The sequence below is a fragment of the Stegodyphus dumicola genome, chromosome 10 (assembly GCF_044657685.1).
Source record: "Stegodyphus dumicola isolate Sdum_Otavi_A_Nest chromosome 10, ASM4465768v1".
NCBI classification, from domain to species: Eukaryota; Metazoa; Arthropoda; class Arachnida; order Araneae; family Eresidae; genus Stegodyphus; species Stegodyphus dumicola.
Window position 1 is genome coordinate 157,640,051 of NC_140777.1, and position 24,637 is coordinate 157,664,687.

Consider the following 24,637-nt stretch of genomic DNA (forward strand, 5'->3'; position numbering starts at 1 on the left):
TAACGCAAATACTGCTTTCTTTTGGTTTCGTAGCATGATTAAAATAATTTATCTTACCAAAATGTTGGCAGTATAGTATTAAATTTTGATCTATGAGAATTTGGCAACTGAAGCTTTATCCCAGTGTGTAATATAAAATGTGAGTAATTTTATTTCCTGTAAAGTTTTTAAGCGTTTCGGTCACTGAATGTTACGCTTTCTCACGGTAAAAAAACTAAAAATCGTAGAGCAAATTTTAATGTCACTAATTTTTCTGCTTTCTTACACTGAATAAGAATACAAAAAGTACAAGGCAGTTCTTTTTTATCTGTAATAAGACTACATTTAAATGCAAACGTATTCATATTGTTGCATAATCGCAACCTTGCTGCTAATACTGGAACTTCACATTTATTTTAATCTGCTGTAAGCTACAGCTAAAAGCACTTTGAACGTGTTAATACTTGTGTAAAGAGGTGTAATAGGATCTGTGAATACTGTGTAATTAGGGTCTCATTAAGTTAAACACCGCCTTGTTTCTGTGGCCTCCAGTGAGCATTTATTTTTATGATGGAAAAAACAGAATTCTGTTGAATCATTGATTGAAATATGTGGCCTTTTAAAATCTGAGCCCTAGCTGATAATCAGGCTCTGATTATAAGATTGCTGATGCTATATCCCGTTACATGTATTCAATTATTATAATAGTTTTTACTTATGTATGTACTTTATTGAAGTGTTTAACGTTTTTATTTCAGATTCCAATAAGCGGCATTCTCTCGCGGAAGCTATGACAAAGGCCAAGGATTTCGCTCCTTGGTTTGGTTTAGAGCAAGAATACACTTTTCTTGATACCGATGGGCATCCTTTCGGGTGGCCTAAACAAGGTTTCCCAGGCCCTCAGGGTACGTTTTTATAAAAATTGTTAATTCAAAATGTTAATATTTTTTATTTAGTGTTGCATTTCTCCTCTTCACGACTTATTAGTTTCTTTCAGGAATAATGTAATTCAGTAAATTAAGTTTCTATTTAACATATGTTTTTTTAAGTTGAATTGCAGTTAAAATTTTAAGTTCACAGGAGACAAAACCCAATGCTTATTTATGGATTTTAAACGATTAAAGTTTTTAATCTTCATATTTATACTCTTGTTTTGAGAAGTACGAGTTTAGAAATTTGAGTGAGAAATACTCATATACTAGCAGTCCAGAGTTAGAGTAATAAACAGGAAAGCAAATCTCCTGCTGTTGATGTGGTTGTTAAAGTAACTGTGACAGTAGATCCCATTTTTGAAGAACTACGTGGAACTTTCAACTCCTGAAGATTTAAAAAAGATGACTATGGGGAAACAATATTGAAAAAACTGATAAGATGCCAGAGTTTCAAACTAAGGTTACACAAAAGTATCAACATCTGATCTCTGTACCATGAGGGGATAGATAAGATGCACGACGCCATAGACAAGCAACAGCCGGACAGTTGTGTCGACAAAAACCCGTCCCAGTGAACCAATTTTCTTTAGGAAAACTATGAATAGATATCTAGCTAAGATGGGGTTGTACACTTTTGATGACCAGTGAGTGGTGTTATGTCTTTATCTTTTTCAGCAGAAGAGCCCCTCCTTTGAAATGCCAATAATGTTATTGTACCAGTCATTTTTGTACCAGTCAGACGAGTCTATCTTGTCCTGGCGCCATTGAGGAGTGTTTTTGCACTTCAATTACACTCAAGAGCCAAAACATTATGACCACCTGACAAAACCTTTGACAACTGACAAACACCTGAGCCAAAACCTGACCTGTCAATAACGAGTTGGGCCACCTTTGGCGCGCAACACAGCTTCAGCCCGCCTTGGCATGGATGCCACAAGTCCTTGATAGATGGCCGGAGACAGATTGTACCAGATGTTGTAGCAACGGTCACTGCGAATTGGTGGTCTTTGACCTCTGAGCTGCCGTCCCATGAGATCCCAAATGTGTTCTATCGGATTGACATCCGGTGAGTTAGGCGGCCAGGACATTAACTGGAAATCAGCATCATGTTCCTGGAACCACTCCAACACAATTGTAGCTTTGTGACACGGGGCGTTGTCCTGTTGGAACATTCCATTTCCAGCTGGAAAAACAGAGGCCATGTAAGGGTGCAACTGGTCCGCAGTGATGTTCAGATACCCTGTAGCATTCACGGTCTGCTCTACCACAACCACGGGTCCCAGAGACGCCCAAGAGAACGTCCCCCAGAGCATAATACCGCCACCACCGGCCTGTGTATGACCTACTGTGCATTGAGGGAGCAACTGTTCGCCTGGAAGACGGCGTATCCTGACACGGCCATCGGCGTGATGAATAACAAACCGTGATTCATCTGACCAAGCAACTCTCTCCCACTGATCCATGGACCAGTCGCTATGTTCCTGGGCCCAGCGCAGGCGCAGTTGGCGATGACGCTTAGTCAGCAAAGGCACACGAGTGGGACGTTTGCTGCGTAGCCCCATATCCAACAGTGTCCACTGAACAGTGTGCTGCGTTACTTTTCTACTTGGCCCTGCATTTTATTCGGCTGTCAGCCGAGCCACTGTCTGGCTCCGGTTTTGCTTCACCATGCGAGACAGTCTCCGACGACCTTTTTCTTTGATAGCGTGTGGACGTCTAACACCATGTCGTCTACTGCTGGTTTCACCGTCATTCATCCACTTTTCATACGTACTAACAACTGTAGATCGCGAACAACCCACGAGTCGTGCAGTTTCTGAAATACTTGTTCCGAGTCTACGAGCCATTACAATCTGCCCTCTATCAAAGTCGCTTAGATCCGCAGCCTTTCCCATCACACACAAAAGTAAGTGACAGAATGATTCTTCAGACTCTCCAGCAGCAATTAAATACCACTTCCACCTGATCACGTGCCTTCCACGTCATCCAGGCGCGTTCATCGCAAAATGTAGGGCTGGTCATAATGTTTTGGCTCTTGAGTGTATATATCTACGATCAGCCGTTGCGAAAGTAAAGGACGCATAAGGACTGTAATGGACAAGTGTGCATTGGAGTCTTTAACAGTTTTCGCTGGAAAATAATGTACCTGAGAATTCTGGTTAGGCTATGGAAAAGCATGTATATCTGGGGGTGTATTATCACAAAATATGGCTCAACAACTCTGTTCGTAACTGGTAAGAGAGCTCATTTTGAGATATATGATTACCCCGAATATTCACAGTCCGTATTAACTTTCTTTTGGGAAAAATTGCTACATGTTTTTGGTACTTTTTCTCAAATTTGTTCATAGCTAGTCATTATGATTATTCTAATTTCTCATGCTGTGAATTTTTCTTACTAACAAGCATTTAAATTTATCTAGTATTTTTGGAGCCGTTATACAATTTGTGTTTGCTTTAATTTCTGAAACTAATGTGTAATGTATTGATTGAAATTCTGTAACTCGTAATTTGTCAAAATTTTAAGTCAAATTAATTTAATTACTGTTTTTAAAAATTTATACTATCATTATTTTAAGACGTAATGTATGTACATTGTAAGGTTAAAAACTATGCAAATTAAGATTTTAACTTAAATTTGCAATACTCTTCATTTTAATTAATAACTTAACTCTTCATCTTAATTTGGGGGGCCCACCAGTGGCCGAGCGGTAAAATTGCTGAACACTGGTAGTTCGGTCCGAGGTTCGAATCCCGCGAACGGGCTGGCTGCATGGGCGTTTTCGTAGTTTTCCCCATGTGTATACGCCAGTTTCCCTTAGAAAGTCCTCCACGAAGGCATCCCTCCCCTTAGGCAGATAGCCCTAGTGTGCTTTGCCGTATTCTCAATACACCACCACCATCTTAATTTGGGCATTTCCTGCTATAGTAAACGGTATAAAGCTCCATCTCTTTAAACTGCTTCATTACCAAACTATACAAGTCATGCAATCTTATATAACGGTGCTGAAGCAGGTATGCTTTTAAAACAATCACGATGGTTCGAAATCGAAAATCTTTAGGAAACCATGATTAGTTTTTCTCTCCCAGCATTTTATCATCACTTTCCTGCTTTGCTTGCTTAGTTTTTCTCTCCCAGTATTTTATCATCACTTTCCTGCTTTGCTTGCTTCCTGTTTATGTCATTGCTCATTTCTCTTTCATCAATTGTGTTTTTCTTAAGAAACTGAAAAACTTTAAAATATGAGGAAGATTGTATGCAGATTGTACCCATAATTATGTATGAATCAGAATATGCGTCTCAAGAGTTGTTTTGTGCAGAAATAAGGTGTGTTGAATCCTCAAAAGAGGTAGGCTTGATCGCAGGTATAATGCGTTAAGCAATTATGCATTAGACCATCCACAGCCATCTGTCACGATTATTTGTAACCTCTCACATCCTAAATCATTACATAGCTATGGCAAATGAAACTGAGATAAATTTTGGCTCAAAATTGAAGTATTCATTACAAGTATTTACACACTGATGAAGGTACTGGAAGTTTTTATTCATTAATGAGGCATTAATAGTTTCGGGATTAGGTAGTTCATACGGAATTTTGTTAGATTAATGTTAAATGCTGTGTATTTTTGAGTACGCTTCATATCAAAATTGGTATGATATAAATGTATTTTATAAGCTATAAAAATCATAATATGTGAAGTTAATTTGAAGTTGAAATAGTAACCGACGACAATTTTGATGAACCTTGGCATACATAATTTCACTGATGTCAACAGCTTTTGTTTTTCTTTAATAATATCGTTAAGTTGTTATAATCGTATACCTTTCAAAATCTTCAAGAAACACTTTTACATTATGTAAATCGTAGAACTTGTAATGTACAGACAGTGTTTACACATTTTAAAAACGATTTTGGGGCCATTTAATTAATGTTTAAAATGTAAAGAGTATTTTTGAAATGTTTGATAGCCTTTTTTCTGGACTATAAGTCAGCATCGTGATTTCTAGATTAGAAGGGTTTTCATAAAATTTCCAGGGGCATTGATTTACGGTCCTGTGATACTATTTTCCAGGGTCCATCAAGCATGGTGGGCTTGCGCTTAGAAAGCGCTGTTTCCAAGAGACTCTTTATTTAGGATTTCCAAGGCAACAGTTTTGCAAGGCACAACAGTCCATCATCAGGGAACTTCGCAGGAATGCTTAAAAAGTATATATGCAATACCTGTATCAGTCTTCATTTTTTGAAGGAATGCAGTGGTACTTTTCGAAGTATGTCTTGTTGCTTTGTCGTCATGAAGTTCTTTGAAAGTCAGTTCGGATAGAGAAATGGAATTTCTTCTATAAATATTGGACGTACAACTTTCTCATGATAGTACCTTGAGTTTAATATTTTTTTCCTGTTTTCTTATTTATTATTTCCCATTATAAGAGAATTCCGCGACAGTACTAAGCTCTTTACTGAAATTTTCTTTGCATTGACGGAACCAGGTTTGTACATTTTTTCTCTTCATTTTCGGTAAGTAGACTTTGTTTTATAGCACTCATTTAGGTAAACCCATGCTTTATCATCGGTCACTATCAATGGTATCAACTTATGTTTTTTAAATATGTTTCATTCAATAGACATTATTCGGTTTTTGTTACCAATTTCACGGAGGTAAAAAAATAGGTTGGCCTTTATTATTTTTTGGAACTAAATTTATATTTAATTTACGTTCCGACTTTTTACTTCACTTTGAAATTATTTATATGTACACTGCTGGCTATTAAAATTGCAACACCAGGAAGAAATGATCTGAGGAACGTTCAAATCCACATGAAAGAGAAGAAGAGGTTGGGATATGCAGACGTTTATTATTTTAGCGTATTTAGACGACGCAGGAGAGAGAAACGACATCTGATGCACTGCGTAAAAGACAAGTTGTGTAGTGGATTTCTCATTTGTGGAAAGTGCTTTGTAAGGTCGGAGTTTGCTCAGAATATTGCGTTATGCCTCGAATAAGAAGAAATGCTTAGCAAGTGTCGAATTTCGATAGAAAAAAAAAAGGCTCGTTGCCTATCGAGAGTTGCCTATTAGCCTTCCGTGTTCCGGCTCGTTGCCTATTAGCCTTCCGTGATATTGCCTGTCGCATTGGTTGAAATCCAACCACTGTCATGCGAATATAAAATCGGTGGGTTGCTGAGGGTCATACTGAACAGCATGCAGGATCTCAACGCTCTCCCATGAATAATGCCCAAGAAGCCAGATATATTATGAGATCAGTCCTACAAAACCGTGCAACCAACTCACGGACCTTTAGTCAGGAAATAGGCATGTTTTCAGCATGCCGGGTATCCGAACGTACGGTGCGTCGATGTTTGCAGAAGTGGGGACAATCAGCACGGCGACCATTACTTCGGCTTCCCTTGACAATGCAGCATAGAGAGAGACTGTTGCGCCAAACGGCAAAGCTAGATACAGGAGTGGCACCATGTCGTCTTTTCAGACGACTCCCGGTTTTGCGTGCAGTGTGCGTGTGTGGAGGCTCCGAGGAGACCACACTTTCCCTGCTTGCATTCGATATCGGCATAGGGGCCCAGCACCTGGTGTGATGGTTTGGGCAGCCATTGGGTGGGTACACGACACGCACATCTCTAGTTCGGATCGACGGTAAGTTGAACGTAAATCGGTACATTTCTGACATCTTAGGTCTAGTGGTTGTGTTCTATCTTCGAGGCCTGCCAAACGTCGTCTTCCAACAAGATAATGCAAGACCACAGGTTGCACGTCTTGTTCTGACCTGCCTCGATACACAGGATCTGGAGACCGTGCTGCCCTGGTCTGCACGGTCTCCAGATCTGTCACCCACTGAAAACATCAGGTCATAGGCTGCTGAGAGACTTGCCCGCCACCCTTCTCCAGCTAATACGGTTGATGGAAATGTGACAGACTTAAACCAGCATGGGAATGAATTGACCGTTTCTGTCATTCAGACCCATTTCGACTCCATATCTAAAAAGGTAAGGTCCATTTTAGCTGCCATGGTTGCCAGCTGTTTTTACTAATATCACACCTCTGTAACCCCCCCCCCCAAACTGCTTGCAAATTTAATCATTCTGTCTTCATGCCATACTGTTTACGTACATTAAATATCTTTTGTGTATTTGCATTACTTCATGGTGTTGCAATTTTAATGGACAGCGGTGTATGTTTAAAGAAGTTACGCCAAGCCAGGAGATCTTCCTCCGCTAAATATCTAGGAGTGATTCTTGATGAACGACTTAACTTTAAAGACCATGTAATTAACCAAGTTAACAAAGCAAATAGAGCTTACATGTCCCTCTATAATCTCATAGGACGGAAATCTAAACTTAGCCTTAAAAATTAAACGTACTCGGTATTTAGCACTTATTAGACCAATTTTGCTTTATGCAGCCCCGGCCTGAGTCACGGCGTTAAAGACTGAACGAAAAAAAATTAACCTCCTGCAAAATAAAATACTAAGATCGATGGTTAATGCGCCTTAGTATGTTAGAAATACGATCATTTATGAAGATTTAAAAATTAAACCAATACTGGAGTAGATCCTAATGGATGCTCACAATTTTTTTGAGAAAATGGAGAATTCGCCTGTCAATACTTTGAGAGAACTTACGAACTACACTGAAGTGACAAAAGTCATGGGATAGCAATATGCAAATATACAGATGGCAGTAGTATCGCGTAGAAAATGTATAAATGCGAAGTGCTTTGGCAGGGCTTTCATTTGTGTTCAAGTTATTCATGTGAAGAGGCTTTGACGTGATTATGGCCGCACGACGAGAATTAACAGACTTTGAACGCGGAATGGTAGTTGGAGCCAGACGCATGGGTCATTCCATTTCGGATATCGTTAGGAAATTCAACATTCCGAGATCCACAGTGTCAAGAGTGTGCCGAGAGTATCTAATTTCAGGCATAACATCCCACCATGGACAGCGCAGTGGCCGACCACCTGCACTTAACGACCGAGATCAGCGACGTCTGCGTAGAGTTGTCAATGTTCACAGACAAGCAACACTGCGTCAAATAACCGCAGAAATCAATGTGGGACGTACGAGGGACGTGTCCGATAGGACAGTGCGGCGAAATTTGTCTTCCTTGGGCTATGCCAGCAGAAGACCGACTCGAGTGCCTTTACTGACAGCACGACATCGCCTGCAGCGACTCTCGTGGGCTCGTGAGCATATCGGTTGGTCCTTAAACGAATGAAAAACCGTGGCTTAGTCAGATGAGTCACGATTTCAGTTGGTAAGAGCTGATGGTAGGGTTCGAGTGTGGCGCAGACCCCACGAAGCCATGGACCCAAGTTGTCAATAAGGCACTGTTCAAGCTGGTGGTGGTTCCATAATGGTCTGGGCTGTTTTTACATGGCATGAACTCGGTCCTCTGGTGCAACTGAACCGATCATTGACTGGAAATGGATACCTTCAGCTACTTGGAGATCACTTACAGCCATTCATGGACTTCACGTACTCAAACAACGATGGGATTTTTATGGATGACAATGCGCCATGTCACCGGGCCACAATTGTTCGCGATTGGTTAGAAGGACGTTCTGGTCAATTCCAGCGAATGATCTTGGCCACCTAGATCGCCCGACATGAATCCCATCAAACATTTATGGAACATCATCGAGAGGTCCGTTCGTGCCCAAAACACTGCACCGTCAACACTTTCACAATTATGGAAGTTTATAGAGGCAGCATGGCTCAATATTCCTGCAGGGGACTTCCAACGACTTATTGAGTCCATGCCACGTCGAGTTGCTGCACTTCGCCGGGCAAAAGGAGGACCGAAAAAATATTAGGAGGTATCCCATGACTTTTGTCACTTCAGTTTATGATCCCACTGTGGAAAGCGTGGTGAAACGACCTAGGTCAATTCACCACAATGTAAAGTGGTAGCTGTAAATATGTATATAGTTTTATCCAACTTATCTCATTTTATTGAAGTATTTAATCAAGCATTTAATCCGAGTATTTATCCAAGTATTTAACCAAGATTTATTTCATGTTTGTGAATTTGTGTTTACTACTAAAAATATGGACTTAGTGCCTGGACAGGCAAAGACTTTTAGTGTTATTTGTACAATGTGTAAATAGTTGGATCTCACCACGCTTGCCAATGTGGATCCAACCGTATTGGCTAGTACCGGTCACGTGATACTCATACCCTGAATTCTCAAGAATTAGATATAATTCTCTCGAATCTCTCACTAAGCAGTTTTATGTTCTTCAGTGAGGACTCGGATGATTTTCATGACTTAAAAATTAAAATTTTTGCTATTATGTTAGTGTACGCCACCTTAAAGCTCTGATTGCCTGATCTCTCAGAATCTTATTTTCGCCTTCGAGTGAGTGGCGGGATAGCGCCCTAAATTTTTCTACAACCGTGAATGGCCGTATGGCAAGTTAGAATGATCAGTTTTAAACTCTAAGAAGTTTATGACTGTAGTGAATGTAAAGCATAAGCCAGGAGATGTGGAACTGACGTCACTCCAGGATGCCACCAGCAGAACATCAGATGAACAGCGGACGTGGTTTGGAAGCCGTGAGGCAGATAGTCCCATTTGAGGAAGGCAGACGAGCTTTCCAGGAGTATCGAAACAAGATGATCTTCCAGGTGTTTAATAGTGTTCATCCAAGGTTTGTATCTATCTGAATTGTGTGCCAGGGATGACAGATTATATTCAGCGAAATGGAACTGTGTATGGGACTATCATGTTCTTGTGGAGTCGCTCAGCAACTTTGTATTAGATCCTAGCTAGCCAATTTTCTTATTTAATCACAATAATTTAGTTAATAAGTAATTGATAAAGTAGTATAGTTTAAATTTTTATTGTTCTTTCCGTTTACACCCCACAAGAAATTTGGCTCCCAACTATGGAGAAATCAGAGAAACTAAAATCGCAGTGAGTGCGCGAACACTGACTTTAAGTGAACTCAAATCGTATCGGAGTTTCTTTATATATATGCATGTATTAATTTTGGTCGCTTCATCTAGACTTGTATAAGTGTTCTTTAATATTTTTGAAATGTTATTTATTTCATTTAATACCTTATGCATAAATATATAAATAACGAACTCAAAAGTTATTCAATATTTTCGTGTACTCTGGCTGACTTCATTTTATTTCTGCATCGTGTTGCTGAGCCTACTCCACCTACATCACAGACCGTAACCGTAGATCACACACAACCACAGAAACAAACGCAGATCACAATACTCCCTCCCGAGGTTAGTACAGTGGTCACAATACTCGGGGTGTCCGTTGCATTTAGTCTAACCCTGATTATGTTCATTGTGTTGTAAAAGCATGAATCTAGATTTGTTGGAGCATTTAGTTTGTCTTCGTTGCCGTAAATAGTCTGTTTCTTAGTTTACTGGAGTTGTTTTATTTTCCCCTCCCCCGTGCAGGTAATTTGGCTATGCTATCAAGTGGCTTTTTTTTTTTTTGCAACACAGATACTTAAGCCCAGCCCTATGAGTTGCTGCCATCTGCGACTGAAAATAGTTGATAGTTAAGACCATCAGTGCTTCACCGTATAATTAACGAATGTTGCCTTTCGTCTGTAACTGTCTGAGTATAACTCTTTTGTAGGGCACAGTATTTCTTCATTAGCTTGCTTGAGCGAAATAAAATGCACTCCTTGCATTTGTGAAGATACAATAATGAATTATGATATGTATCTTTTTCCGAACACTTTAGTTCTGAAGTGTGCTATTGTGTGAGATAATTAAGTTCATTGTTTTAGAGATAATCGAAAGCATTAATACAAGACTGATTTTCAGCCACGTGTTTTCCTCGTGGTCGGTGGTTCACCTGTATGTTTCAAACTGAATAATTCGCCAAAGAGTTCGCTATTTTGTGCCAATATTTTTAAGCTGTATTCTTCAAGGTTTCATATTCTTAGTGCGAATGAGCGGTAAAGTCGCTGAACTCAGGTAGTTCTACTTATGTTCAAATCCTTGGCTTCTTGCACGAAAATTTTCATTGCTTTCTGCGTGTGTAAAATACATACGAACCACTTTCCCTTGAAAAATATTCCACGAAGACATTCCTCTACTTGGGCAACTACCCCTACTGTGTTTTAGCGTGATCAAATAATTCAATCCAATCTACTCTTGTAAAAACTAGTAATCTCTCATTAAAAAAATTCAGTCATGTCTTTTCCACGACTATATGCAATGTCTTTAGCCACAATTGCTTTGAAATGGTATTAGCTTCATACTGAATCAACATTATTTGAAGTTTGGCACTGCGCATAATTTTATGCAGAACTTCACAATACTGGCGTATTTATTTAACTTTTAAGGCTCATTTTTTTAAAGGAGAGATAATAGTTGTCTATAAGCTTTTAGTAATCCCCCTTTTTAATGTTAACAGAAATGGATGCCGAATTTATATGACTCGCTTAAGTTAAAAATTAGTAACAAATAACAAATATGAGCTGAAATTATTTTATTCCATATTATTATTAATTAATCACTTTCAGGTACCATGATTTGTAATACTGGTACCAATATTGAAATTAAAAGGTATTGTTTTTGTCTTGGTTTTAACGAAAATTTGATAATTATTAGTAACTTGATTATTTAATATTGCGTAAAATTATGATTCTTCATCTAATTTAAAATAGCGCAGTTATTATTTTACTTATAATAATAGTTAAATGTGTGCAAAATATTCGTTGTATGAAAATAATTCATGAAGTCTTAAACATGCTGTGATCATACTTGTCTAAATTAGAGGGATATGAAATGTTTATCCGAAGTATAATTTCATATCTTTACTTTGGAAGTCGGTATTTTTCTTGTAAAGAATAATATTGGCTCATACAGTTATGTTGGGGTTTGCAAATTCCGAAAAACTGGTCTGCGAAACTGTTACATTAACGAAGCTACAAAAATGTTTCAGTGAACTCAGATTTGTGTGAAGTTTGTCTGGAAGGTTACTTGTTACTTCCGTCTGGCGATTGTCCCAAGGACGATTACAAGGATCTGGGGGAAAAAAAAAAAAAAATCTACAAAATTTTCTCAGAAGCAAGGGGGGAAGGGATTAGTTTATTTTAGTGAATGCAGAAATCGCTTTGCTTTAAAATTAAATTAAATTGAATCGGAATAAACATTTAGCAAGAAACTTCCCCTTCATTGCCTATTGTTCTTTCGTCCTGTTACTTGCATACCTTATTTGTATCTTACTATTTCTTGTGTATTTATAACGCTGTATGCATGTGTCATTGGTAAAGTTTTGTGTTGCCACTCTGCAAAGTGTAAGATATTTCTTTTAAATTTAATCAGGAAACTCGCCAGTATAAAAGAAGTGGCTTGCCACTCGCAGTATGTTCGTCTTTAGCCGAATTTAGTAAACAAACTCAAAGATTTGGAAGAAATGTGGTTGCCGCTGACTTAATAAAAATATTTTTTATCTTCCATGTTTCAGCAAAGCTAAAACATTTTTAATTGAATTTTGTTCTGTCATTTACTAACAAACTAAGCTATTTAAAAGCACTAAATACAGATTCATTTCAATAATATTAATTACTATCTGGATTCGTGAAATGGCACTAGCTGGATTCATTAAAACCATCTATCTATATGTATAAAAAGGATCCACTTGTTTGCGTGTGTAGTTCGTACAACTCTACAGTTTTATTTCTATCTTGATGAAATTTTGCGCATTTCTCTCCAAAACAAGAGGAAGCTCACTGTCTACGTAAGATTTCAAAAACCCACCCCACCAAGCCGACACTTGGGTCATTTATAATAATAGTATGTTGCGCTCACGTTGCTCTTCTAAGGTTCACGTCGCCATTATTGCGTTTCTGCTATGAGTTTGTCATGCATACTAAGCAGAAAATTTATATTTTTTTACAAAAAAATTGTTTCTACTTTGAAATCATTTTACCCATCTTAGGTTCACGTCGCTGTTGTTGCTTTCCCGTTATCAGTTCTCACTAAAGCCGTTAGATGGCGCTCTGTGTACATTTACTCTTTAGAACAGTGATTAATTTTAAAGCAGAATTAATTGCTCTTTCTCAGTTTTTTGCTAATATTTTGAAAATGGTGAAGAAATCGGCCAAAGTAATTGGCGACTTTATGAAAGTTTATTTCCGAAAGAAGGCATGACTGATTAACAAAGCAAGTACAAGTTTTAGCTAAAACCATTACATTGCATGTGTTTTACACTTGCACAATATACCTTGAACCAACGTAAGATTAAAATTACTGTCTGCCTGTTTCGGAAAAACTTGCCAATCCCCTTAGATGAAATCTCTGCATTCTTGAGTAAAGCCCGAAGAATGCCGTTACTTCATCTAGTAACATTATACAGTAGTCGAATCCTATTATGACATAAGCACTATTACTTACCATACGAACTTTAAATTTGCGACAGTTGCGTAGCCCTTTGACTTAACTGTAACCTGACATCTAAATAATAGAGTATGTACAAAATTGCCAATCCCGTGTTTCTTCAGGTATTGGATTAAATTCTTCACCTGTCTAGCGGTTATGTAGCATTTCCTGCAATCTAGTGATATAATATGAGAAATAAAATTCGCTACGGCAGCGCACGACCTTAATGAATTTTTAGCATTTAAAGTTGCGAATAGCGTATTAGAGGTGAATTGAGTTTGAGCTAGCAGTTTTAAGGGGTAAAGATAGAATATATGCTTACACTTAGCAGCTTCACCCAAGATTCGATTCCCCGTGGAAGAACGGCCAGGCTGCATTGGTGTTTTTGGCGAGCGGACGCTTGACTTCATGTACCCTCGATTGCAAAACACTCGAAAAATAAGGGGAGAGATGTCTTGGATGGAACGTGGAGGATTTTCTAAGGGAAATTGGTTTGTATACACGTTACACATGGGGAAGACCACAGCAGCGCCCATCCAGCCAGCCCGTTTACCGGGATTCGAAACCCAAATCGAACTAGGGAGCAGACGAAAATGTCTCGGAGACGCAAGGGGAAAAACGTTGTACAGAATGCATCGTAGAAGAAAAGAAGTCAAGGAGAAAAATCGGAATTCTAAAAAATCCAAGTAAAAAACTTCGTTGTAAAACATACAGCGGATCGAAAACTTGCCATTAAAAACATTATAGTACAAAATATCGCGGTGAAATATAGAAACCGTTAAATCATCGCGGGATAACATCGCAGACATTCTACTCCTTTACATTTTATATTTCTGAATTAACTATAAAGTTTTGCTGAAAAAATAAGAAGGAAACTTGAACATTTAATATTTGAATAATATTTGTAAACTAATGCTACATATAACAATTAACTAACAAATTAAACGAACTTTAAATTTATGTAATTAAAAGTCGTTATTTAATTAATGTCATTTAGGAAAATATATTAGTAATTTTTCATGAAAAACCATAGTATTAAAATAGATTGGAAAAACGAAGATTAGTAACTTCAGGAGGTGATCTATATTAAATAGTTTAATTATCAAATTGTAAAATTAATTGTAATAAATGCTATACATAGTATTAATTCCAGATTTTCAATGTTTTAAGTTTCCTTCATGCTTTTTCAGTAAAAATTTATCAATTCAAAAATATAAAGGGGTAAAATGTTTGCGATGATTTATTTATAAGGGTTTTTTTTAACTACAATGTTTTTAAAGCTACGAAGTTTTTGACCACTTTATTTTTTGCGGCGATGTTTTCTACTTACTTTTTTCCTCCCAGGATAATTTCATACAATGATGTTTTCACCTTGTATTGTTTTTCGCGATATTTTTGCCACGAAATTTTCCCCTCTTGTTACCGTTTCGTAGTTTTCTTCATTTGTAATATAAATATAAGTTAATTTTTTGTAAAATATTCGCACAGACTTTTCCACCTGTAAAATTATATGCGCGGTTTTTGCTGTCTTCACGTCAGAGGCTTAAAGGGAATTTTCTGCATTGGAAGTGCAAAACGATTTGGAATTGTATTTAATTCAATTAAATGGTATAACGGATTTTGTATAAAATGTAGCTATTCTGTATAGAGTAGCCAAGGTGTTTTATATTTAGAGCTATACACATTGAGTAAAATATGATAAAACTGGGGATAGATTTTTGACAAAATATTCCATTATTCAAAATTTGTATTAAAATTCAAATACTAGAATTAAATTTTTAAAAAGTGGGGCGTCCTGTTGTCAAGAAAGCGTAAATTCACTTCATCCTCACAAGTATATAACATGAAATTTAAGTTCAAACTATCATTTCGTTTAAAATTAGAAACGTGATTTCGCTAGCGTAATATTGGCCAAGAAGCAGGTTGTATTTTCAAGCCTTTTCAAGATCGATTTATCTGATAATTATTTGCAATACCAGTTTATTTTCCTATTTTACAAGTTTACTAGTGATGCGTATTCGATGTTGATAGAATAAGCTGAAATTGCTGCTTATAGTGAAATATAAGGGTACATCCACTTTTCTTGACAATTTCATGTAATCTCGTAGAGGATAATGAAGAAAAATGTAATGCATTTATGAGCAAATACTGTATTAAATGCATTTAAAAACAATTTTGAATAGGCAGTGTTTTTTAAGTAAGTTTTAACTTCTAAAAGTATTGAAAATGCCCTCAGCTAAATTCACAACTGACTTGCATGGGCAACTTTAGGTATGATCGAATACAAAATGTTATGCAGATTTCGCCTGTGGTACAAAAGTAGAACGTCCTTTAAAACTTCATATAGGCCGAAATACTGTAAAGCGATGAAAACTAATTACCATACATTTACATAAAATTTTAAAACCTCTACATCCTCCCCCCCCCAAAAAAAAAAGAAATAATTAATTTACACTCCCAGTTGAAAATTCCTATGATTCCGCCAGTGATCAAGGGAATGGAATTGATGAAAACTAACCCATGGAATAAGATAAGATTTTTCCCCCTGTTTTTCTATGTATATAAGTACAAATACGGATACTGTTTATTGTGAAACGCCCTCCCTCGATCGGTATAGTGGTTGGCTCTGTTGACTGTTTTACTGTGCGGCCCATTTTCGAATGAATAGGCTTAGGCGTTTGTAAATGTATAGTGTCTATACGGCATGGGGTCACTGAAAATAATAGTGAGCCGGAAATCGTTTGGAAAGGTTTGATGGTAGGGAAAGAGAGTAAGAGACCCTCAAATGCGTCGTACGGTATTTCTCCGCAAAACTGGGACAGAACTTCCTCATTCTTGCGAGTGTGAAATCGCTTTCCCTCGTGTGAATTAGGCAACAGTCTGTGTAATTAGGCAGCTCAATTTTCAATAGGTGTTGGCCATTCCCGATGAATGCATGAAATTTACATCTTTTACAGCAATTTTAAACAATTTACTGCGAAACTGCGAAATTTACTGCGAGGCAAAATTTCTGATCGACTAATAGCTGACTGATTATGTTCGACTCGCATTATGGTAATTTGCCCCAAGTTCGAGTTCCTACGCGATTTTTTATAATGTTTCTTATGTGCAATGTGTATTTGAAGTACTTACAGTAGATAGATTTTCGCGCTGCCATCATTATATGTTGGCAGAAATCCTTCCCATGCTTAACAAGTCCAGTGGTGACTTTCCTATTTTTCTTATATAAATATATGTATGAAAACTATCTGTTTGTAGGTAGTTTTACCATAAGCAATGCCTTTTCATAAGCACGTGGCTAGTTTAAAATTAAATCGGAGAGATAAAAATATATTTCAGGTAACTTGAAACTAGTTGAACCCTTCAAACAGAACATTACATAGAAATTTACTGCACGTATAAGTGAACGCAATATTTTTAAAGTCGAAATTATTTTTTAGCTTGTGGTAGTACTTCTGAAAAAGCTTAAATATTTGGGAGTTTTTAAGAGAGAATTAGCATATCTGTAGTAAGAATATAATTAATTTCGTACATAACTCTAAATTGGGATATCCACTGAAGTTTGCATGCCACTTAATTGTAATGGGAAAGCGTAATTAATAATTACCGAAGTCAGGGGCGGATGGAGGTACGGAATTGGAGAAATTTTCTGAGACGCTGGTGGCGTAGCGCCGCCTCGTCACCTGGTATAGATGGTTTAAAAACGAATGAAACATTAATCATAATAATAGGATTCGTGAGCCAAAAACAAAATCCTTGGAAGAAAAATATGTAATAACACTCCACCGCCTCCCAAAAGAAGCATAAGCTGTTGATAAACGTACTAAACGCATCGTCTGAACCCGTCATCAGCTCATCGGAAGTTCATAACTTTTCGATCTAATTCTTTGCTCCATAGTATAAAAGCAGGAAATTTTAATGTCCCAGCACCCCGACAATTTCATAACTATATCCAGTCGTAAAGATTCTGGCACATTTATGTAAGTCAGTGACTATTCGCCAAGACCTCAGCATGGACCTTCCGGCATCTTTATGAAAGTTTCATTCTTCGTGGTATAAGCTGAAACTTCGTAATAATGCCGTGTACTTTTTATGTCTTTATATCAGAGCACATTTCTGTCTTTTCGAACAAAGGCCAATTTTCAAAAAGATGCCAGTAACGTTTTGAAAATTGACCACTTCGGTCAATTTGACCCATCTACCCTTGACCGAAATTATGATTATTATAGCGGCAATTACTTATTACTATTCTCAAATACATGTTCCTATTTTGGTTATAAATAAAATAATTCTCTGAAGCATGATGTATAATTTAATGAAAAAAGTCCAAGTTTTAATTATCGATTCATTCTTTCACAATTTTTGTAGGTCCTTACTACTGCGGTATTGGAGCGACGAAAGCCTATGGAAGGGACATAGTTGAAGCCCACTACAGAGCTTGCTTATATGCTGGCATAACTATTGGCGGTACAAACGCTGAAGTCATGCCCGCTCAAGTAAGATGCTTTTAAAAATTAAACTCTAAAATGTTATATATATATATATATATATATACATAAAGATTAATTATTCAAGAATTCAACTTAAGGTTGGTGAATCAGCAGTTTTACATGTGATCGAAATTAGTTTTAAGCATATGAAAGCAAACAATTTAATAATTTTTCAAAATTCTAGTCAATAATATGTGTTCTTAATTGTAATACAGTGAACCCTTTCTAAGTTGACTGGCCACAGTTCTAGAGATGGTCATCTTGTGGAGGTGTTGTTCATTATGAATATTTATGTTTTCACAGATATTTGTCAGAGGTGCTCGTTTAGGGAGGTTTATCGCCACGTGGCAGTTTATCGTGGCAAGGAGAACAGGACAGTGCCTGTTGTTGGCTAGAGCCTTGAACACCATACAGGTGACAATACGACTTCGTTCAGTTCCTCCCCAGTTTTGAGGCCCAATTTGATTTAACAGTGAGATTTATTAATGTGAAATCATTTGCGTCTTTTCGGGACTTTGCGGGAGGTCTCTTCCTCCCAAAAAACTTAGTTTTTCATCAAGTACCTGTTTGGCAGATTATGTGTAGATAATCTCCAAAAGTAGATAATCGAGAGTTTAGTGTATAAATTAAAAGTGTAGGCCAAAAAGTAGTTTCCTTAGATACAGAGCTACGTCAAGATTTAAAAACATTTTTTTCCCTCCCGAATGCAACATTTCCTAATTTTTCGACATAATTGCCAAAAGCATTCAAGAATTTATCATAACATGCAATAAGATTGTGGTCTTCAAGCCATTTGACAACTGTCTTTCATTTCGTCGTCACTTGAAAATCGCGTATTCTGTCAACGTTTCTTCAGTTTTCCGAACGGCCCACGTGCTGGTTATATGCTGAGTTGGGAGCAGCTTGCAACAAGTCAACGACGTTGTGCCAACGATATGCGCCTTACTTTAACTTGCAGTGGGGCCCACCAGCGACCGAGCGGTAAAGTCGCTGAACATTGGTAGTTCGGTCCGAGGTTCGAATCCCGCGAACGGGCTGGCTGCGTGGGTGTTTTCGTGGTTTTCCCATGTGTAACGTGTATACGAGCCAGTTTCCCTTAGAAAACCCTCCACGAAGGCATTCCTCCCATTAGGCAGATAGCCGTTGTGTACTTTGCCATAATTGAATAACCTAACCTTATCTTGCAGTGTCGTCGTCAACGTCATGTATTTTCCTTTATGGCCCATTAATGCCTTCTCATAAAGAGCTGTATTCATAATCATTCCATTGTGCCATAAAATCAACCAATAATAGTCCATTAACATTCTGAGAAAGTTAATGCCATCACTTTTCTGCCGATCATCTTGAACGTTTTGCTTAATAGTTATGCAGGATTATTCGATTCTGTGCTTTCTATTTTTGATTCCGTATCATTGTGGCATACTCATGTCGAAACCCACGGCGATGCATGATTAAAAGTCATTTACCTTGCGCCTCATAACTCAGAAGGTTGGTTAGTGTGACACTCATTCTCTCGAATTTCTGTTAATCAGACAGGTGTTTCTGGACTGTTCTAGAGCACGCTTTCCGATGGTTGAAACGTTCATGGGCAAATGTCGCGTTCATAAACTGTGTGAAAGATAAAAGTACGTCTGGAACTGTGTGTCTGCTTTACCGCACCATTTTAACAATTTCGCCAACAAATGAGTCTGATGGTGATGGGCAGGCACTTTTCTGCAATCCCACATTTGTTTGGCTTGTGGAAAGTTCAAGACAGCGTTTGTTGGACAGGTGTCACGTGCTCTCCGCATGATGCTTCAGTCCTTATTTTCTGCGGTTCCTGCGCGCACTTCCTTTGTTACACTTTTGTAGTATCTTAGCCATTTCACGGCTTGAACTGCATCTGGATTCTCTTTTTATTTTGTGAACCTGTGCGCCATCAGTTGTGAGCAAGTGTATAAAAGTGATGTTTCGTAAGCTGCTAGCATATACATAACATTGCAGTGCGTTTCATTCCTTTGTTTCCAAATTAAAGTTAGGGAAACTTTTTTGACTACGTATTTTTTAAGAATTAAGATAGAAACTAAGATTAAATTTTTTTCGCTTTATCTTGTTAAATCCTAGTTTCTATATATAAACACTGTCAACGTTTAATGTGTGTTTTCCTCTTTATAGTGGGAATTTCAAGTAGGACCCTGTGAAGGTACCTCTATTGGGGATGAAGTATGGATGGCACGATTTATTCTACACCAAATTGCTGAAGAATTCGGCGTTGTTGTGTCTTTCGATCCCAAACCCATGCCTGGCAACTGGAATGGAGCTGGAGCGCATACCAATTTCAGTACAAAACAGATGCGAGAACCTGGCGGATTAAAGTACGTATGAAAACGAGAACACTGTTTTTTTTTTTTTTTTTTTTTTTTTTTTTTTTTTTTTTTTTTAAGTTACTGATTCCTGGTGATACACATACTGACCAATGAATTGGAAACTTTCGAGATTTTCATTTGAATGCGGTGCTAGGGATGACGTATGCAAATTGATTTTTTATGACGTGGGTTGCACGTGGTTAGAGAATGCTAATATAAGTAAGGTGTAAGCGTGCCACCCGGATATGTCTTCGCTATGCGCCCATGTTGGCTTATTTGTCAAAAGCCGGCAACGTTGCGTCAAAAACACCACAGACCTCCATAAAAGATATTGATTGATTGAATTTAGGATGAATAAAGTAAAATGAAGGAAAAAAAAAAAAAAGACAGGTCTTTCACCATTTGAAAAAAGGGCTTATTGTTGGTGCCCGTTTAGATTGGGCCTCGATTTCGAAGACAGCATATCTCATTGTGTTCTCAAAAGCAGCCATGTGAAAAGTTTCAAAAGCTGGAATTAGAACCCACAGTCCTTCTCTAGAAGACGTAACTGTGGTTCGAACACAATTTTCCAAAAGTGTGATCGGCGTCGTCTCCGACAAATTGTACGGCAGAACAAGCTCTAGCTGACACAGATCGTCAACCAAGGCTCTTCCCAACAGATTTCAGCTTGAACCATCCGCAGAGAATTGCAGAAGATATAAATGCATAATCGGGTGCCTGTGAGAAAAACCACTCATTTCTGCCCGACATGCAAGAATTCGTCTGCAGTGGTGTGGGGAAAGAAGACACTGGCCATCTGAGGATTGGAAACAAGTAATGTGGTCGGATGAATCACGCTGCATCTTATTTTGCACTGATGGTAGACGTCGAATTTGGCGAGAAACCCATGAAGCCATCTTGCCTTACTCGCACTGTGCAAGGGTCTGGTGGGAGTATCATGATATGGGGCATGTGCTGCTGGCATTGAAGTGGTGCCGTGGTGTTCCTCGAAGCAGCCATGAGATACCTAGGTATACTAGCAGATCATGTGCATTCTGAAATGTTGCATTTTTCCCCTGGTGGCGACGGATACTTCATGGACGATAATGCAACTATACATCGTACCAGAAGTGTTCAAAATTGGTTCTCTGAACATCAGCCTGACTTCCAACACCTTCCCTGGCCACCGCATAGCCTCTATCTTAACCTCATAGAAAATGTATTGAGATATGGTGGAAAGACGCATCCGACACCAGTCTGCTTTTCCATCTAATTTACAAAATCTAAAGCTGAATAGCCAGTGGACGTAAATGCACTTCAGAAGCATGTAAACTCGATGCCTAAACGAATCAGAGCAGTTATCCGTACAAAAGGTGGTAGAATAAAATATTGAACTTGGGTTTCTAATTCATTGACCAGTGTGTGTATCTATATTTTACTTTAATCCTCTCCTTTTTTGTCTTTAAATGTGTTGAGGCTTCATCACTTTTAACAGCCTAAGCTATCAGTATAGTTTGTGCTTATTTAACAGATTAGTAGTTGAGACAGCAAAATAGGTTTTTACTTAAATATCGCTTTTGAAAATGCTTAGCACAAATGAGAAAAAAAAATTATTCCCGACTGCTGTTTCGTTGGATTTAATCCAAAATTATCAAAGCAGTATCTTTATGACGGTGAACCATGTAGAAAGTGTTGTTGATCGAATGAAGAGCATTACAGCGGTTCTCAGTTTGGAGTATAGAGTTAAATTTTATGTAGTACATCCAAAGCTGGATTAACCATTAAGCAATGTAAGTACATGCTTAGGGTACCAAGGAAAGAAGGAATCACAAAAGGTTCTTTTTCAGGAAAAGGGTTACCAAAAATTTTGCCATTGCCGATTTTTCCACGGAATGCATGGTGCACCTTAAACCAAAATCAACAAAAAGAAGGAATAAAGAAAAAATTGGCTTAAATTTCCATTAAATTGGTGTAAGATATGTGAGGGCATCAGCATCTTTTAAGCGTTTACGGCCTTGAAGGTCTTAATCCGGCTCTGAATCTAGCGGTTCTCAAACTGGAATACATGATAAGAAAATACTAATAAAATGAGAGATTTTTCTTAAATTTTAAAACCTAGTAAAAGTTTTACTAATTGTAGAAAGCAAAAGATTTAATGTGTGAAATTTAACGAAAAATTTTAAAAAATTTTAACAAGAAAAACCATAGAATGTTCCCGACTTTTCAAGGGGAATTATTTTCCATAAAATTATCAGCAGTTCAGTTCGATCACATTTCCTCTCTCACACATTTTTGAATAAAATTCCTATGCCGAAATGTAAAAAATGCAAAATAAATCTAATTTCTGAATTTAGATCTTGATTTTCAATGAATGCGAGAGAAATGCCTTGATGCTATGAAGAACAGTAAATGTATATTGCGGAACAATATGTCAAAATAAGAATCAAGAGTGACTAAGTAAAAGTTACTGAATAGAAACATATAATACAACTAAAATACATTTTAAATAGTCTTATCAGTGTTTTAATTTTTACATTGGCAAAAATTAATTCTAATTTTTATTCAAAGTAATACTCATACTAAATACTGTAGTGGCCATTTTCCTATTCAAAATGAAGGTGCATTTGCATCAGCATGCTAAAGATGTCCAGGGTTGCTAAATTAGAATTTAGGAGAACTAAGTACTGTTCCGCTGTTAGATTTTGAGTTGGCAAGAAAATTAAATAAAGAAGCATTCTGATTCGCTGTCGACTAAGAAATCTAAATAGTACTGGAGAGGCTGCAGCAGGAGAGAATTCTATTCTCTCTTTGGCAAGATTGTGGATATTAAAATGACAAAAAAAAAAAAAAAAAAAAAAAAAAAGAGATAAAAAATATTTCTCGCTGAAAGTCAAAGAAAAAGAAAATCAGATTTGCAGTCAAAAATCTTCACTTAAAATGGAAAAAAAATTTCGTCTGTTATTGATAGGATAGAAGCCGGAAATATGTGCAGTAAAATTACAGTTTAACATAATAAAAATCTTTAGTTCTAACGAAACATCCTTTCCTAGCCTAATTTTGGTTTCAGATAAACTTATCATATCTGGTTAAAATTTGATATTTAACTCGCCGTTTTACTTCCTTGTACGAAATAAAGAGAAGTATTATAATCGCGAAAAATTTCTGGTATCGTATTTCAACGAAAATAATCATTTTGGCGGTCTCGAATTCATCTAAAGGATGTTTTTCTTGACATCTGTATGCACTGACAGAATAAGGTATCTAACCCCAAACGGATTGAAAAATTGATTTAAAATGGATTCAGAAGAGATTTTTTTCGTGACGTCCTGACTTTTCTGACGTTAAATTTATCGTCTTAAGAAAGATAGACGAGAAATTTAAATAGTAAAATAACATTGTAAATATATAAACAGTGTACGCATTTTATTTGGAAAATGGAATGGAAATCATTATTTCGTTATTCCCCCCCCCCACCTTTAAAAGGGGTCCGCTTCATATTTTATGTTTAATTTCATGGTCCACATAACATTCAAAAGTTTTTTAGAATTTTCGTTTAGCCTTGCAAAATACGGTTCTGAAACTCACTTATCTTATAGATTATAGTATTAGCTGGAAAACTTTAATGTATTTACCTTAAACGTAGAACTCGTTATAAAACTTTCTTGGGAATTCGCTTATAAAAATTTTCGCGAACGATCTTAATATGAAATTCTTACTAATAGCATCTAGCCATGAGGTTTTATGTTCTTGGCAAGCTGCTGAATCAAAAGGAAAACTGGTTATTCATTTGGAAGTTTTAGTCAAAATTGATGCATACGACATAGATATCCAAATCGAATAGAATGCTGTGTTAAAAATAAAATTTACAAACAGAAATCTCCACAATTTCCGTTATTACATTTCACGTTTTCCAAACATAGAAATTTCCTTCTTGGGAAATTTTTAGAGTGACATTGATAAATTACAGGTATGTAATATATGGCATTACATACTCTTAAGTATGACATTTTGAGCTGTTTAAAAAAATAATTAGTTGGACGCTTTTGATATAAATTTCAACTGTGGAAAATAGCGGATATACTTTCATTCGGCAGTATAACTTATACTGATGAAGTCCAGATATACTACTTTATTTTACACTATTCGGTTTCTTCCATTCGATTTTTATAGTTATACTTGCAGATGCATTAACATTAATTGATTGGTGAATAATCGATCCTGCAGACTATTTTTAACCAAGGTGATCTTTCCTATTATGATTAAATTTTTTAGTTAACGGATAAGCATTTCCTGGACGAAACCTTTGAAACGGAACGCCGCTTTTATGCACTTCGAAAAAGTTGCAGAAGGACAAGAAGTCTTTTTGGAGATTCTTTTTAAAGCTCTCTACCAATTTTAATTATTTCCAATGGCGAGCACTACGGCTGGAAGCGGTGGTCGCTTTATTATGAAGGCACCTAACAGCTGGGCCACCGTTGCTTCCTATGAAGGAGCGGATAAATTACATCCATGCTTTGTCCGGGATTCCAA

General features: G+C 37.2%; 1 protein-coding gene across 2 annotated transcripts in view; it reads left to right on the forward strand.

Moving 5' to 3' along the window:
- The window catches only part of LOC118188552 (glutamine synthetase 2, cytoplasmic-like), a 140,742-nt gene that overhangs the window by 109,927 nt on the left and 6,178 nt on the right, over positions 1-24,637 (forward strand). For both annotated transcript variants that reach the window (XM_085825740.1, XM_085825739.1), the window contains exons 4-6: positions 738-884; positions 17,662-17,789; positions 19,938-20,137. In XM_085825740.1, the coding sequence (XP_085681866.1) occupies positions 738-884; positions 17,662-17,789; positions 19,938-20,137 (475 nt within the window). The remainder of the gene's footprint in view (positions 1-737; positions 885-17,661; positions 17,790-19,937; positions 20,138-24,637) is intronic.